General features: G+C 42.6%; 1 protein-coding gene across 1 annotated transcript in view; it reads right to left on the bottom strand.

Moving 5' to 3' along the window:
• The window catches only part of trim71 (tripartite motif containing 71, E3 ubiquitin protein ligase), a 35,796-nt gene extending 20,179 nt beyond the window's left edge, over nucleotides 1-15,617 (bottom strand). Inside the window, exon 1 of the mRNA XM_071500356.1 lies at nucleotides 13,754-15,617. Within this exon, the coding sequence (XP_071356457.1) occupies nucleotides 13,754-14,494 (741 nt within the window). The 5' untranslated portion in view covers nucleotides 14,495-15,617. The remainder of the gene's footprint in view (nucleotides 1-13,753) is intronic.
• Nucleotides 15,618-19,178: the final 3,561 nt, after the last annotated feature.

Below are 19,178 nucleotides of genomic sequence, written 5' to 3'. Positions count from 1 at the left end.
TGTTATTGCTTTACAACAGGTGAATCATATCTGCTGCTATTGTTAAGGCTTAATATTAATCTTAATATAGAGTGTGCAATAAACTGTTCAGTGCTGTCATCATCTAGTGTTGGTGCACTTCAGTTTCCTGTGACAAAGGGGGAAAAAAACCAATCATATGCAGCTACAAGCCTCTACCCACCGTTCCTTTTGATCCACGTTGTTACCCTGATAACAACTACTATACCTCAAGTTATCTCAATTGCACTAAACACAACAAAAGTACATTGGAGCCATACATACATGTGACATACAGCACATTAAATAGAACAACCGAGCAGTAAAAAAAAAAAAAAAAAAAAAAAAAGCATCAATATGACCCATAAGAGTTTATATGGACCATTCAGAAATCAATAATATCTCGTGATTGTATGATCTCATGTTTAGAGTCACCATTCTTGCACATAGACACATGGCAAACGACAAACAACAGGATGACCAGAAGCCTGCTACTGAAAACACTGGCATCCTGTTTCATGCAACTAGATCCTATGACAAATAGCTGCAGGTCTTCAAATATTTTGATCTATCTATGCAATCTGCCGCGTATGTGTCATCAACAGCCCAACAGTCCTTGAGGAGAAACACACTCACTCGTACACACAAGGTTGTACATTACATAACACAACGACCTCTTGGAACACAAGCCAATATTATTGACTCACACAAGACATCGGCTCTTCCCAGAGGTCTTCATGAAAGGATCTTGTCCCCTCTCCGCCTGCCTCTGTCTTTATCGGTTTCTCTCTTTCCATCCCATCATTCACAAGCTTTAACAGCGTTTCCCCCTATATACATTTTGCAGCAACAGGCCGCCACTACATCACGTGGCTCTGCAGAGAGCTTTTAATTTGAAATGGGAGACATAGTGTGACACCTGGCCGAGGTGAGAGGGAGAGAGAAAGAAGAGAAAAAGAAAGGTATATTTAACTAGCTAACATTAGTCAGATTTTTATTATCTATTGATGTTCACTCTGACCACCAGTATACCACATGTGCGCACCACCCAAGTACAACAGAACCATTTATAGTCAGACTAGCCAACAGACATACCAGGATAAATCAGGGCGGGCCATCGCATCGGTGGACCATCAAAAAAATCCTTCAAGTTTTTACTGGCTCTCTCTGTATGTCTGTCCTTCAGGGTGCACATGACTGTATGCTGCATGGAGTGTTAAAGTTATTTAATCTAAAAAAGACAAAAATGCATCATCCACGAAACAAATCCTTAGAAAGTCAGGAGTACAGCTGCTCTGTTACATATGTGCTTCTAGAAGAGACCAGGCATTTCACAGCCATGCCATGCACTGGACACGCCAGATACCCTCACACATGCAAGTACACACCCGACACTTCCAGTGCACGTGACACAAAAATGTGAAGAACAACTTAAAAAAGATGTGAAATAGGCGTGGTGTCACGCTAATAAAGTTGTAAATTCCACAGAGAACACCCAGGAGGGGAGGCCTTCAGGCAGAGGTGACTCACCTACAGAATTTATTTATTACACATTAACATGCACCACACTCTAATAAAATATACAAGCAGAAGCACGTGCTGACGTACATGCAAAATGCACAACAAAACACAGACACAGGCGCACAAAGTGAAATACAAGCTTGATGTGTGCCGTGTGTTTTTGCTGTTGCAGACGGGCTGGAACCAACATCCCTTCACCAGCTATAAAGCTCTGAGCAGCAGGGCTCAGCTACACTGGGGGAAGTGAGTTATTGTATTTCATTAGAGCACCGGATGTTTCTCATTCTTCTTCTCTGCCCATTATGCTCCTCCATTAAGAATTTACACTTAGACACACCCACCTATGGTGTGTTTGTGTGTTTGAAAATGTCTTGTCATCAACCAAGGGGATATCTCAATAAGAATTTAGGGACTTTGTTTCTCACGTTTTGCTTGTTTTTGCTGCCACATTTGGACTGAAAAGCATTAATCATACAATCATACATCTGAAACAATAAGTTCATTATTCAATCAGAAAAGCTATTAGAAAATCAATAATTGTGATAATCCATTTGATGGATTGTTTTATATCAATGTAAACTGACAATCTTTAAGTTTTGTAGTGCGTGTCCAAAGCACATTTAAGATGTAACCTTGGGAAAATTGGAAATAAAGTCGTGCATTTCCACCATTTTTTGAGATATAAACAATGTATCCTAAAAAATCAATCAACAAACTAGAGGGGCACTTAGAGAGCGTGGACCTCTGCCAAAGCAAATGTCAAACAAAATACACCAGAGAAAAAAAATTCTACTTCAAAGTAAATGATCCACATCTGCCCCAAAATTTGTTTTTCACAGAAAGCCAAGCACTGAGAAGTATTAGTCACAATGACTACTTCCAGTTATTTGAGTAATTAGACTTTGCTTAGCAGTAAAATTGTTAATAAATAATGGAAAGTGCCCCTTCAGTACAAACACTGAAAAAGTGATACACACAAGCCCTGAAAGGACAGGAACACTGCACAAAAAATACTGTTATTTTCAATAGTACCATTCACATTTTAATTTGCTAATTATATTCATATTGGCTATGACACACTTTAACTTGACCAAATGCTAGATAATAACAATAGAGCCAAATACTGAAATCCTAAAGGGGAAACAACGCTGGAGTAAGTGCGTGATGGCTTTGTGCTCACACCCTCCCCTCGAAGGTACTAGGGAACTGGGGGAGAGGGCACGAGCTCAACTAGCCAGTAAAATCACTCTGTGCAGCATTCGCTCTCTGCATGTGCAGCCGAGTGGGGGGAAGGGACAAGGGCCATGTAATGTCACACTGTGGTGCCAGAAAAACCAGGGCTGCTCTGGGAACTGAGAAAGCATGGTCTTTGAAAGAACTAAACCACTTTTTCCTGATAGTGAGACGCTCGGGCATCTGCAATGGTCATGTTCAAATGCCATTTCTCAACAGTTTCTCTGTAACTTGTCTGTCACAACCAAGAAAAATGTATTTCACATGTACTTCAGAGTATGTTTTGCAATGCCTTTAAATTCATGGCTTGCAAGCCTTGAAACTCGATCTATGACTGGAAATGAATGGAATTTTTGTGTAGGAAGTGAAACGAAAATGTAATTGGAAACAGAGTTTAAGGGAGAAATTACATGCAAAAGCATTTTTGAAAGTTATTTTGTGTCTTCACAAACTGAGAACACATTTCCTGCTATTCATCTGTCCAGGACTCACTAGTTATCAAGGAATAAGAACCTTATAATGAATTTCATATTAATTTTAATTTCATATAGACAAGGAAGTGAAAATGATTAAATATGAAACTAAAGAAATTTAACAGTTAGTGATCCATTCTGAAGTAACAAAGATGTGCACTTATTTTAAAGATGAGATCAGACCATTTCTCTGGGATTGTATTTTTCCGGTAGCTTAAGCAGGAGCTTGGGTTAGTGGTATTTGATATGTCAAGAAAGTGGAATTTAAAAATAACAAAACAAAAAAAATGTGTCTGTTAAACTACAGTTGTATTTCAGTAAAATGATCTAAAACCTAATTTTAAGACTTCAATTCTGAAAAGGAAATGTGTTCAAAAAGTAATTAAACAAGAAAAATGAACCTTATTTTAAACCTTAAAAGTATGTGAACCTTTGTAAGGGTTGTTTTTTGTTTTTTGTTTTTTAACTATGGGGATTAAGTGTGTGAACACTCAAGCCTCAGGTCTTTTCTCTGACTTACTTGCAACCTGTCAACAGACAGAAACAGGAAAGGTCAGAAAGAGACAAACACACAGTGAGGGGACATTCCTGGAGGATGATGTCAGACGTCAGTTTGCATTTGGCAGCTTGAACCACACAGATTCAACAAAGAAAGTTTACCTTTTTATAATGACCTTTGTTTTCTGTTTGTTTGCTTGGTTAGACATGTATCTACACAGAGTAGGATAGATTCACTGAGCCTGAATTCACTTTTACAACACCCCACTTCACCAGTACTTAATTACACACAATTTCACCTGCAAGCTCCTGTGCAGCTGCTGGCCACCGAGCAGCTGGCTCATTCAAAACCGCAGTCTGAATCATGCCAGGTCAGGACAGAATTTCATACTATGCAACCTTGAGAACTATCAGAGAGGATTGTGTTTGGATGATAACTAGTCACACTCAAAATGAAGTGTTCATTATAATAAACACCTTTCACATAGATTCATAATAAGCCAGAAAGGAGGGTTTTCTTTTTACCATCCAATTAGTTTTTTAATAAATACTCAAACACAACAATGACACCAGCTTTTTTCATATCAGTAAATACTGCTGTTTTCCATATACAGATTTAAACCAGCTTTTAAACCCTTTACCAGACGTGCCAATTTCTGCATGTCTGTGGGACTGATCTTATCTTACATCCTGTGACAGAGTTCCATCACAAATTATGTTGACATTTTGAAGAACCTATAAATTAAAGTAAAAGCCATGTCAACTAAGACTGCCAAGCTTTTAGGAGATCTGATGATGAATGCAAAACTCTGACACGTGCCCCACACACACACACACACACAAAAGAAAAAAAATTCTTCCTCTATGAAAAAAAATACTACAGTGATCATACTGTGGACTTGGCCGCAGAAGAACGTTTCCTGTTATAATTAACTGTCAGTGAGCAAATATTCAACATGCTGCATCTGATATATGGGAAGAGAGGGGAAGATTAGCAAAGATGTATTTATGAAGGGCCAAATAGACAGCACCAGCCCTAAGCCAGTCTGGTGTGTCGAGGATGGATAATCTGTGGAATAACCAATCCCAACATTCCCAACAATCCCAGAAAATCCATCTGCCAGACAAAGCTCCTTTTATGGAGCTCACAGACGCTTGCTCTCATCTTTTCCAAACACCCTCCATATCTTGTTCATAGATTTTTCCTTCCCTCTCTGTTCCCTCCATCGCTCTCTTTCTCCTCTCACTGCTATTTTCCTTCCTCCTTCGCCACTGCCCCGCCCTCTCGTAGCAGCCCCTGTTGGCTTGTTGCCACGGACACAACATTCACACGGACATGCCTGCTGATGTTTTGAAACTCTGCCAGATACGACAAGGGGGGGCGGTGGCCGTGAGCCGGCAATCCGATTGGACGGCCCCGCTGCAGAGAAGGAAAACAAACCACAGTCAGCTGGCCTCCTTACCAAGCGAGCATGTGACCGACTGTTGTGTGCTTAACACTTGAGTAGTGTGTAAAAAGAAAAAAAAAAAAGAAAAAAAGAAAGAAAAGGGGGGCAAATAAAAATCTAAGGAAACGGTAAAAGGTGTTCCGTGATAATAAAAAGGTGAAGAAGAGAAAAAAGGAGCCACAGCTTCGAGTAAACAAGGGATGAAACTGAGAAGCTGCGTGAATGAAATGTGGAGCAGCTGAGATGTAACAAATGTACAGATCTCTGTACTGTCTCACACCAGCTATTCTTAGTTACTGTAACATTGAGAGCATAATAAACAAACCACATGCTTAATGACCCTCGATCCCTAACAACACAGCACTTTTTTCCTCCCGTTCCACCGCACTCTCACATCAAGCTCTCATCGTTGTGTCGATTACTCATATATGTCAACATAAGCAGCACGTGCACAAGACAGATTACAAACACTCTCTGTCTTGTACGGCAAGGACCTTGTATATTCATCGCCTGTTTATTACACATATACACACACACATGTGCATTGCTGGCATGCCAACTTGGCAGCCTAAAGAGCATGACCTTCACAGGAAAGGGCCTGGTTACATAAGCAAGTCAAAACAACAACAACAATACTATCACATGTAGCACTACCCAGAATATAAAGAAAACCCAGGTACAAATTCCTGAAACAACGGTGTGTGTCAGGAAACAATGAATGATCAGCAATAACATAATATTTACACAACACTTATATCATCATTATAATCTTGTGTAGATTTTAGATCAATGAAACTGCTATGTAACTGTAGTATATATTGACAAAATTGAGTTTAGAATTTATGTTCAGACCAAAAACAACATTGGTTATTGAGTATTGTTTCAGATACGAGTGAGAAAATGAACAATCCAGAAAGGCCAGATTGTGGAACACATCCACGAGTTTAAAAGGTTTTTAATACACTGAGACAACATTTTCCAACTGAAGTTGAAATCCTGCATCCTGACGATTGAGGTAAACAGCAGAATTTACATTTACAGCACAAAGTTACTAAGGTTGCCACAGTGAGGAAATTTTCCAACTGAGGAATTCATTCAATCACACCAGACATTTTAAGAAAAGATGTGTTGCGCCAAACGCTTAATTTTACGTGAATGGAAATCGCCAACTCCTCCTTCCTTTCAAAGATGGCTGACATGATCTCATTTATACAGATGGACCCCTCCTAGCCCACCTGGAAAAGGCTACTGTCCATGGCTTCTACCAGAGACTCTGAACATGGCACTATTAAGCACTACACTCAAGTGGCAGCTATCTGATGTTGTTTCAACTTTTGCATATGTACGTGTCTGATTTGTGTACATGTCCAGGCCTATTGTTGCTTGTTTGTTTGTTAAGTTTTTATGTGTTCTTAGTAATTGTTATGTTTGAAATCCAAAGAAATAAAATATATTAAAAAAAGAGGTGTCGGCTCAGTATCAGTAGAGTAGAAGTGTTACCTCCAGATGCTTCCATGTTCATCAGACAAGTTTGCAGATTGCCTCATTACTGTTATCAGGGTCCCTTTTGCTGTTGGGTTTAAAGCCGACATTTTGCGGATTTAAATCTTCAGTTTGTAATTGTAGCGTCTCACTAAATTTGAGTTTTTTTATTTGATGAACACAGGCGCTACCACTGATACATGAAAATGAACCAAATGGGCTTTAGGTCTATTTAAAAAATTGGGCAAGTTATGTAATAAGTGTGTCCCTGAACACCTCATAACACCGGTAACACCAACTACAGTGCTGTTGTCTGTCAGAGCACCGTTTAAGTGTAATGTGTTATATAAATAAACAAATCTAGTCAATTTTCATACAGACACCAATTAGGAACAATACATAGAAAATCTAAAACTGTAGTCATTAGATAATGGTCTGTAAAAACGTAGAGCTAAAAGAGAAGAATGTAGAGCAAACACAGTGGTATGGCTCTCTGTGCAGCCTGGTGTTTAAGAGCAAAACATACCCAAACTGCAGCAACTGTGCCAACTGTTTATTAGCACAGTCTTGGCCTAATATTACAAAACCACTTCGGCTGGACAAATTATGGCTGGAAGCTGTGCAATGTCCCTCCAAACAAGGTTGAGAGCTTTAACGATAAATGTGTTAACAGCACAATCTCATTGAGTGAGGTCAAATAATGGCCAATTAAAACCCCATTTGTGCCCAACCACTGAGTAGGAAGTGGCAGGTTCCAGCTTTTGAATGGGTTTTAAATCCTGTTGTCAAAGAGAATGTGATAAATGCCTTCCTTTCTATCCATTAAATTTATGTGGCCTAAAGTCCTCAAATGGACATCAAAGCTGGGACACACACACATACACACTTCCCCCTTACCCTACATGAAACACGTTCACAACACACAGGAAACTGGGAATGCTCTCTAATTACTGGGCACATGCTGCGCATTAAAACCCTGGAAGTCCAACTTCATATAATCCAACTCTGCTGGCTGCGTGGAAACACACACACACACACACACACACACACACACACAAAATCCTCTTCAGAGGATAACTACCTACAGATGGGAGATACTCTTGGAAAGGAAAACGTTGCTGCCACACACTCACACGGATACTTCCAGGAGTGATGAAATGTAATCACTTGCCCCTCAACAGCAACAGCTGCTAAATCATGTTGAGGAGGCTTTCTGCATCTATAATGTCCATCGTCCCTGACACAGAGCAGCCAGAGAGCGCTGATGAGAAAGGCAGGAGTCGGCAGAGGAAATACCTAGTGTGTGTGTGTGAGAGAGAGGGAGAAGGGGAACAGAGTACCCAGGAGGTATAAACTCAAGTTACAGGAATTCCTCTGGCCTTGTATCAGCGTCAGTGTTGGGTTAGGTTTCCTTACAAACATTCTCTGGTAGCGAGCTCCAGAGAGGGGGAGTAAAACTAATGATCACAAAGCCAACCCAGCATGTGTTTTAAGTGACAGTCTTCCTCCACACAGCTAGAAAAATAGAGCAGTAAAATTTTACAAAGAAAAGAAGAATGGAGGAAATGTGTGATAATTCACAACAGAATTCTTAGACCTCCTGCTGCAACTGAACATGTCACTGTCTTCCTTACTTTAATGCTCGACTAAAATGCTCCCCGGGGACTCAGAGATGCAAGAGCACTGGAAGGCCGTCAAATTCGTTCAACTTCACCTCTTTCTTATAGCACGATGTATTTTAGGCACTCATTGCCCAGCAACCACTTTCTGTCCACTGTCAGTCTTAGTCTAGTAACCCCCTCCTTCCCACTATATAAAGACCATATTGTGTGTGTGTTGCTGGGAGGCCATGCATGTGCACAGCCAGGCATGTAGCTATGGCAACAACAATTTAATCTAAAGCACAGAGTGACAATTTGTAGGATTATCATACCATTAGCTGGCTCTCAGATGGAGCTGTGTGCGTATTTGTATGTTGGAGCAGGACATCACAGCAAGCAGAGGGCACTCCTTTGATGTAATCCAATTTTCCATTTCCACTTCAGACACAGCGTGGAATTTGTCTGACTGCCGGTGCCTCAGATGACTAACAACTGACATTCATGCTGTTTAAGTAGGCCAACATATCCACTCATGTGTGCACATACCCTATTTATTCTTATCAGTGTGTAGCTGACTCTCTTTGCTGCCCAAGGAGGTCTTATCTTCCAACTGAAGCCCTTTGTTTCACTTGCAGGCTTTTTTGAGCTTCTGCAATTTCTGATACTTTGTCTTTCCCAAATGATCTTCAATTGAATTCACACTGGGTCAACTCCAAAATGATGCATCTGTGTGCACACAATTGGAGAAAAGCTCAAGCCAAAGCAAATAAATGTGATATCCCCTGCAGAACCTCCACAGGAGTAAAAACAGCACCTCTCTCTCCACTACAGCTGAGGTTCAGCCTGAAAAGAGGGATTTTACTCACAAAGGTAATCTGTCCCACTTCTTCCAATACTCACCAGAATCATTAGAGGAGTACTCATGTTTGCATTTACATACCAGAACAAGTATCCTATTTTAGCCAACTGCCAGTGACACTAATTGAACTGGCAACTGTTATTTCAGCCAATTAAGACCCGCGAACAACAGCAATGGAAAAAGCTACAATCAGCATTCACACCCAGGTCCAATGACTGGTATTTATTGGCTCCGGCTCTGATCAGCATTGAAGTAAACACAACACCCAGGTAAACACGCTAATTTCCCCCCCCCTTCTCCGTGCTATGACGTCATTCAGAGCACAAACACAGTCACCTGCCCAGCATGGTGCTGTTAAACCAGAAACACTGTCACTAGCTGCAGCCCAGAGATTAGTTTTAAAAACACACAATCACCGATCGAAGTGTTTGACAGGAGCATCAACATGGGGACGAGATGCTACAGATCCATTTCACCAGCCCACACCGCAGCTAGCAGCTCACTCTTTCTCCCCTGCGTCTGTGCATGTGTGCTCTGTACCTGCATGCAATGACACTGGTTCCTGCACTTGTGTGTGTCCGCTCAGGCAAACTTGGCCGGCAGTGTAAAAGGAGTAAATCGCCTTTTTAGCGGTTTTACCTGCATTCAAAGAACACCCACTAATTTTGGTGTCTAAGTATATGTCAGTCTGTGGAGCTAACGACTAGTCAGGCTGCTACAATGTGGAGCATAATTTAGGAGTCATCAGTAAGAGATCATTAGCCTCAACAATGGCATGTACATGACTTAACAGTGATGTGTCACTATTGCCAGAAGCGACAGCGCAGAGCTATCAGCAGAGTCCGCCTGTCAGCCAGATAGTGAGATGTCATTTTACACTGTCGAGTTTGACTCTGTTCATCATTAGAGGCCCTTCTCAAAACAGACATCTTGGAAGGTAAAGCACAGGTAAAGCTCAAAACATTAATTATGGTGCCAAACATGTAGAGAAGCAGGAAACTGGAGCAACTAAATATAACACAGCCATTGCTAATGTTATTACTTACACCTGTGCTATGTTTCTTCTCAGTGAACTAAATCATGACATCTGTCTCCGACTCCTGTTTGCGCACTGATAAGATCCTCCTAAAGAGGTAAGTGCTCAGCATTTCAATTGGCCCCTCACTTACAATGGTTTTTTTTTATTCCACTGTCTTTTGTTAAACAAGACACAGAACCTCTACAATAACATAACAAACAAAATCTTTCTGTTGCACAGGTATTTGAGAAGTAAGCAGAAGGGATGTCTCGAGAACCAGTATTCAACTGAGCAGCATAATAACTCTACAAGCGTTCAAGTCTGATGTCAGATGCAAAGGGAAGAGGGCAAACACAGTAACAACCACGACGACAGGATGGGTTGGTCACTGTATATTAACAACGTGTCGTCAAAACGTTTTCAATGGCATTGGCACCAACTACCAAATTTCTGGTATTGTGACATTCATGGTAAGCAGAAACCACAACTGATCTCCTGAGAGAGGAGGAATTCTTTGGCAGGCTTAGATAAAACTGCCGAGGGGACAGACCCTGGCTCCTGGAAAAACCTGGTATGAAGGCCATGACACCAAGCTGACGTCGGCCCAGACAACAGCGGATGCAGCGCCTTGTGTCTTGTGTCAAAGAGTCGCACTTGAGTACAGAGCATATGCTACAGCTGATGGCCGACACATGCATTTAGAAAACATTACGGAGAATAACTGAACAAACCAGCCAACTGTTTTTGTGCTACTGCAACCCTGATTAAATGGGCAGATAGGAAAGAAAAACTAATGATCGTTGCAATTACAAATACCACTGCAACAACACAAGAGCCAATTGGCATGTGATCCCTTCCTGGTGTGCAATAAACCACTTCTTACAGCAAAGGTCTCTGTTTCCTCCCTAGTAACCAGTCCTACAACCCATAAACCAAGTGACAAAAATATCTCTTCAGGCTTTGCTGGACAATAGTATTCAAAATAGTAACAACCGTTTGAGACAATGTGGACTCTGAGGCTAAAACAACAGCGATGTCAATACTCAAACTTGAGGAAATAACATTTTACTAAATAAACAAGTTTTAAGAAAGACTCCACTGCAAACTAAGCAATGGCAACTTGAGTATTAGGCAAATTTGTACTGGATAAACAAACTGGGGATTAACAGGAGTAAACGGATTAGGATGGAGGATTTCCCCACACATCACTATCAAATATGAAAATCCTAAAAAGTGCCAACAGGCCAAAACAGGTCTTAAGGACTGACTGGATGTATGAGGAATTTCAGCATATGATGGATGTGAAGCCGGTTGATGGACAATGACTCTGCTTGCTCAGTACTCAAACATGAAGAAAGGCTTCTCCTGTGTCATTCCCTCCCCCAGGGCTGAAGCACCATGAGTGAGTGAGGCATTACTGGGAAGTAAAGCCCTTACTGGAAAACCGAACCCACCTATTTACTGGCAGTGGATGGGGGCTGGGGTTGGGGGGTTGGGGGGTAACTGAGTGCTTCATTTATATTGGTAATACTGAAGACAGAATTAGCCATTTATTGATATTGCTGCATTCTTATTTACATTCAGCACATTTAACAAACACTAAATAACCGTGAACCCAATTTATTAATAAACACCTGTCTGATAGTCAATGATGAAAGAAGAGCCTGATAATTAATAACACAAGAGACCTTCATTGGTGCATTATTTTAGAAATGGAAACATAAGATAAAACTGCGACATAAACGTTATTTGCGTTGTTCCACGGAAACTGGTTCACTGTTGGCCAAAGTGTTTTCTTTCAGCCCTACAACCCTGCTTCTTCCTGAACCCAACACTTTGCATCTGGTTCACTCAGTATCCCTCCATGGCACATGTACAGAATCCACATTTAACTTTACACACACATATTCAAAGTAGCACGCGCTGTCCTGCCTCTCACAAAACCTCAAGCCTGTGGTCGTCTTTAGCGTTAATCCTGCAGTTTTTGACCAGTAGTAGTGCTGTTGAGCAGTGCATTAAGGAGCGGGTTCACGTTTTGGGTGGATACGCATTCCTGCTGCTGGTTTTCACACTATCTGACTGATGGTGCTGGAAAAAAAATTGGCTTGGAGGAAATGCCATCTACACATTTGTTAGGCCTCAAGGATACCCTCAATGCATTTTGGTAAATAATCACCAAATGTAAACATAACTTTTGTTAGTTTACAAAAAAACTCCACCTCTAATTTGCATACTAAGCTTCGACTGGACTGTTTTGTTCACACATTTGTCACAAGACAAAGCGGTTTCATTTCCTGAGCCTCCTGTGTGTCTCCATGAATTGCTCTTTGAAATTTGAAAAATGTAGTGGAGTGAAATAGAAAACTATTTTCTTCTGTTTCACGAGGGAAGCAAAATAATTGCAATTAGTTATCACCAGGTCTCACGGAGAACATTTTCATGAAGTCGAAGCTTTCTCCACTTCCCTGTGTCACTGGGTGCCAGCATGCTCTCAGAGGTTCAGTTAACAATGAATGGCATCTGTGTCTCCAGTGTTTCACTGTGTGTGTGTGAACAGGTGATAAAGCGTACACATACTACTGCAACTTTAAATATTGATGTGTAACCCAAGTCTGTTAATGCGAATGTCAATGTGAAAAAGTTAATATAGCTCTAACTTTTGCAATAGTATTACACTATTTGATTAACTGAATTATTACAGTGCATTTAAATATACTGTGTGATCTCAGCAGTCAACGTTTCCTGACTTTACTGACCACACCTACAAACTTCATCTTGCCAGATGATTTTTTTAAATGAACTACTTGGACAAAATATATTTTCCATTCATGCACTTCTGGCCAAGAAGTGTGTTCTCCAGCAGCAGGGAGAACTGCCTTCAGCTCGACAACAGAAACCAGAAGTGCCTCAACAATGACATCTCAGGACCCCCAACTTATGCTATTTGTTATTCTTCCTGACCATATGACTAAACCTAGAAAAAGCTGGTTTCCTGTTTTACAGGCCTTTGTAGTTTACTTTTCTCAGATCACATGGTCCCCAGTTCCAACTTGTCGTTCCCATTATCAGAGAAACGCTAGATCTCCATAATATGTCCATGGATAGGACGTCTAACAGTCATAGAAACATGTGTGCAGTTACTACAGGGGCCTCTCTCTGCCCCAAAAGGATGGTGTGGTACAGATTAACCAGACTGCATGTGTCTATGCCTATAAGTGTGTGTGTGTGTGCACGTAAGGTCAGTGTGTGTGTGTAAATCCCGCTCAGCACACGTGCCTGTTTGTCTCCAGGGAACTAGGTGAAGAGCCACTCAGCTCCCTTTGAACCTAAGGCCATATGGCCCCCAGTATGGTTCTGTACTACACACATAATGCTATCACACTATAGCAGTGTGTGCGAATGTGTGTGAGTGTGCACGCTTAATGAAATGTTATTACACTTCCAACATTACCAGACCAGTCGTGTAGGTTTAGATGCCAGGACACCTCAAAGTATTTGTGTGTGACATTCATGTGCTGTCCATCGGTTTCTAAAATGAGTTATTTATATGAAGGAACTTACACAGACCTGTTTCTGTCTTTCTAGAAGCAGTGGTCTAAATTTTGTTCTTATGCTTTACTCACCTCATTGTCATGGTGTTGGCAGAAGCTCATGCGGTCCTGGAACAGGGACAGCAGGGCGAAGTTGTTCTGCAGGGACTGGGCGAGGGACACCGACACCCCTGGCTGGCCCGGGTTGCTGTTGGCGTTGATCCGGCCCAGGTGGAGGTTGTCTCCCAGACGTTCAATGAAGTGGTCCTTGGTCAGCCGCACCCGCTGGTGTGCCCGCACACAGTTGTCACACAGATATTCCTGGCAGTCAAGGCAGTGGGAGGTAGCTGGGTTCTCCTCATCACAGGAGCTGCACTGAGGCTCTCCCAGGTGGTGTTGATGCAGCAGTCCTCCATGGGGGTGATGGAAGCCAGAGGAGCCTCCACCTAAGCCTCCCCGGTGGTGGTGGTGGTGGCCGTTCTTGTTCTGGATCTGCTCCTCGGAGCTCACCACCACGTCCAGCAGGTTGCTGAACAGGAAGTTGGAGGACGGCAGGGAGTCCACCCCGGCCTCAGAGATGGACACCTTCTGGTCGCAGGTGGGGCAACGCAGCTTCAGCGGGTCCCCGGGACTGCGCTGGCCCTCTAGGCACTGCCTGCAGAAGGCATGGAGGCAGGGCAGGACGTGGAGTCTCCTCGTCGTCTGGCTGGAGGAGGACGAGGTATGCGAGGAAGATGAGGAGGTAGACGAGCTGGAGGAGATAGGAGCAGAGGAGCCGCACAGCTCCTTGCAGAGCGGGCACGTCTGCAGGTCCGAGTCTGGAAACGAAGCCATCTGCAGCGTCACCGAAACACAGGCTGAGTTTACAAGAGGCGCAGCAGCGAGGGTGAGGTCTTCATCTGGGGACACATCGGCCCGTCGTGTTGTGTAGAAAATAATGTGCTAATTGAGGTAGATTCATGAGGTAATAAAGTCGGTGCTCGTCGACATAAAGATGTTTCTCTGTATCATATAACTCCGACCTGATGCAAAACAAGGAGGTTCCAGTTCTTCAAAGTAGTTCTTCAAGATATTGTTTGTGAGGTAACAGGAAGAAAAAAATCTTAGGCTGTTCAGATCATGTCAGGTGTGTAAGGCGCTTCAGGGGCAATTCTTTCAATAAAGCCCAACAAGATGAGGATGGACGATGTTGGCGCCTGTGAGGAGAGAAAAGTGTCCGATGGTGCTTCGGCGAGGCTCATAAAGTAAACCCGAGGCTGGAGTGACACTGGATCGGCGTCGAACTACCGGGGGCTCCGTCTCTCCTCCCCCACCGACTCGGCAACATGACTACGGGGCTCCGCGCTTCGAACCAGCACCCGGACGAGTACCAAAATATCTCTACTTGTTTTGAATTTGTCCGCAGTTCAATTTGAGGCCGTGTCGTCGCTGTGTTTCGATGGGTTTTCCTCTCTCTCTCTCTCTCTCTAGTCCACCATCGGGGTCCGTTCAGGCGGCGTCGGACGCGGCCAACGGTCGCTCGGTAGTCCGTGAATTATTCATCAAAGCAGCGATCTGGCGTGGGTCGTCAGGGCACCGGAAACAAACACGGAGAGAGCCCAAACATCAGGCAGCGGGTCTGTGAGCAGCCTCTGCGGGTGAATTCACCGGTCCACCGTGTGAGGAGGCCGCTTCCAGCTCCCCTTCCCCGTCCAGTCCGTGGGCCGGTCTCCCTCTCCGGCGCTCTGCGTGGAGGAATGCGCAGGTTTCTGCTCCGGCGGCGGCGAGAGAGCGGGTGTCGTATAACCGGGAAGAAGTCGGTCCAGCGACCGTGTGGCCTGCAACTCCGTCCCTTCCGTGGTTTTTAAGGCCGTTGTTTACTCACAAAGTGAATCGACGTCAACATCAACACAAGGTGTGCGCTGGGGCTGCAGCTCCTCAAGCCGCTCTTATCCCACTGAGGAAACACGGACCCACTTCCGCCCGGGGGGGGGGGGGGCTCGTCCCCGACAGTCAGGGGGGCGGGGTCGTGTGCGCGCAGGGCTCATGGGCTTCAGTCAGCTATGAATGACAAGGTGTGCGCTCAGCTTCGCCCCAGGTAAAAAAGCATCTCATTACCTCAGCGAGAAGGAAATGGAATAAAAGCCAGAGTCAATTATTATATTATCTGCGCTGTTCCCACAGGACATACGGCTCACAGAGTTAATCATGATGGATGTTCATACAGTAGGTTAACCCATGGCCACTGAAGTTACTGGACAACCTCTGGAACCAGAAGGCCCCTGAACATCTCCCTCATTTGGAAGTTGACGCCGCAGTGAAGGATGTCCACAGACACGTCTCCACTACTATGGAAAATAAAGTTGTATTGTACTGAGCGTAATTCCCTGATGAGAAAACTGTTATCTGCAAAGAAGGTGACAAAGAACAACGGAAGGAGCAAAACATATCACATCATACTTCTATAACCTGTAAGTAATATCGAAGCTAAATGCAGCACCAAAAAGTACTGAGGAAGGCAGCCACACTTTTTTAATTCTAGAGAAGAGAAATGTTCTTAAACCAGTCTGTAAGCTTACAATCATTTCCTCAGTTCTCAAGTGTTCAATCTATCCTATAAAACAACAGCAATTTTATAATAATACATTTCAAATCAAAACTGTAAGTCTCTGTGGGAATGTATCCTATGCTCCTATGCTATACTCTGTTTTTCTGAGCACTGAATGAGCTTGTAGCTTGGAGCATCTATTGGGGAAACATACAATGGAAATATACAGCATTATTTCCCTTAAGCACAGACTAAACGCACTGTGGTGGGCTTAACGGGGGTTTTGAAGAACTCGTGGACTTAAGAGTGCCAGGATATGGAAAGCTATACATCTGAAGTGTTTCCTTCTTCTCTTTCCTCCTTCCTTGTAAAACAGAGGTGGGGGAACTCATTTCACATCCTCTGAAGTTATTATTCCCCAGAAGAAGTCATGTGTTTGAAGATCTCAGAATCTCAGACGCATAGCATTTCATTAGACTACACAATAATCACATCAAGCATCATGGTATTTATATCCCGGAGAAGAGAATGTCAGGAAAATGAAATAAACAGGTGATTTTCTTTGGATATGCAGTATAAATGTATCTATTTACGTGGAGAGATAGAGAGATAAGCTGTATTTTATAAGGTGGACTAATCATCTGAACAACAGCAGCATGTAATGTATATTTGCATCCACAGTAAGGCCAATTCATTGTAGGAGATGTACATCTTTACAGCTGTGGGCAAAAATCTTCCTTGGCCAGTACATCACAAAAACAGTGTTGCCTCTATTCTCCACTTATAGTCGATAAAAAGGGAGAAAAAGATAAATAACTGCAAAAGTGAACTGACACTGGTCTATTACAACCAACCTGCTCTGTTAAGGTAAATTACAGTAAAACCAATAAAGATGTTATTTTTCTTTGCTGAAATGAGAATAAAGCAAGGGACTAGGTCAACAACAAAAACACCAGTTGCACAAGCACAGTAAGTGCGCAGTTAGTGGCGCCGAACATTTTTTTAAAAAAGGGTCAAAACTTTGGGGCCATGGCGATTATCTAAGCGAGATCATATGAGACACATCACTTGACACAGGTCACAAATGTTACTCCATTTATCTCAGAGTTAAAGGAAAGGATAACAGTGGCGCAGACAAAAAGAGGAGAGGGTGAGCTGATTTACAGCAACCTCGCGAGGACAAAGAAAGCAAGGGAAGATGAAAGGATGAATGGCTTGAAAAGATGCCAGAGGTTATGATGATACATCAAAGTAAGAAAACATCCCCCTTGATGAAGTGGTCCATGAAGCATTATGTTTCAAACAGGCCTTTCATAAAGCCATTGGATAGGGCAGTGGATGCTGGCTGCAGAATTAGTGTGTTAACTACGAATGTTGATGCAACATCATCCCTGGTATGACACGGGCTGAGGTCTGGGGGGCACTTCTGGAGGTTACTGAGAAACAAACAGCAGTCGGACAAACGCTACTGTATTAGGATTATCTCTAGCTCTGGATGACACACAGATTGAGGTGCGTTTCCTCAATGCAGTCATTTTCCATTATTTACGGAATCTCAGTAGACATCCTTGTTTTTTCCGACCACGTGAAGGTCTACTTATACTTGCCCCTGAGCTTTCCTCTCTTAGATTGTTAAGATAAGAATACAAAGAATAATGGAAATTTGTGTCATACATTTGTCTGTACTTTCCAGTTGTGTATAGCGATAATTCCTATTATAGTTAATCAAGCAAAGTGACCTGGACACATGGAAGTTATAAAACTGAGATATGGATTAAACAGTTAAATAATAATTACTTGAGTTTTTGCTCAAAAGAGTGCCTGCTTGTTCTGAGTTGATGAGCTTCCTTTGGGTAACAGTATAGCGACAGTGTTTGCTGCAGATCTGATTGCACTAAATGAAACTCCACAAAAAAGCTCACTGTCAAACAATCTCACTTTGAGTTTATAGAGATAAAACATTCTCCCAACAGCCTGAAATCAGTGTTTACCCAAAATCTGCTGTATTCGTATTCAGTCACTCAGAAAACAGTCAGCCAATCAGAAGAGAGGGCCAGGACCAGAGCCTCTCTTCTGGTTGGCTGACTGCCCTGTTGTCACTAGAGCTCCAGAGAGAAGCCTGAAGAGATATAAAACTACACTGAGATGGTTTTTGGTACTTGAAACCAGAAATATATCTTCTTATGGATATTAACACTTCAAACAAAACACAGAAAAGTGTCAAATATGGGACCTTTAAAAACTTTCCAAGGCCTTTTCTTAGGGATCTGACTTCAAAGACCTGCAGATACCGCATCAGCCCCGCAGTCCATCTGTCTGCCCAACATTTCACTGTGTCCAAGTCTCTCAGATCCTTTCACACTTGTAATTGTACAAAAGTGCAGCAGCGAGGCAATTCTACACGTGTCTTCAGAGTGGACCTAAAGGTTTTGAACCTCTCTCTGGTGTGTACTCACGGATTTCGAGTTGAAAAGTAATTTCACAATCACATGAGAAGGCAGATTGAAGGCAGACTGGATTATCACCATAGCAGATCAGTATTATGCTTCTCTTTCTTTCAAAAACAGAGTAAGATTGACATTTGATGAATATAATCTTCTCCCACAGCTGAAGAAAAATGTGAGACTGGAGCAGAACCAGCAGGACAAATGCTGTCCAGTACAACCATCTAGGCAAAGGTCCATTTTCTTCTACATTTACCAGCAACCTTTATATTTTTCATTGATTTGCCTAACATCTGCATCAGTATATAGTAATGTTTGACATGACTCCTCACTGCAGCCCAGCGCTTCCCTCTGGTGGTTAAGTGGCTCTGTAATGCACTGAATTCACTTCTGGTATTTGGACGTTTGTCAGGGTATAAAACAAATGAACAGGAGACCGAGGTGCTAGTTTAACCATGACCCTCCTGAAAACAAAATATCTGCTAAAAAACTGATTATAACCTCGATTTGCAGGCAGAATCAATGAACTATCCTGTGGTGTGTCTGA

The sequence above is a fragment of the Trachinotus anak genome, unplaced genomic scaffold (assembly GCF_046630095.1).
Source record: "Trachinotus anak isolate AG129_WGS33_773 ecotype Australia unplaced genomic scaffold, CSIRO_AGI_Tana_v1 ptg000016l, whole genome shotgun sequence".
Lineage (NCBI taxonomy): Eukaryota > Metazoa > Chordata > Actinopteri > Carangiformes > Carangidae > Trachinotus > Trachinotus anak.
Note: the sequence above shows the minus strand (reverse complement) of the source record. Positions and strands in the feature narration are given on the sequence as shown.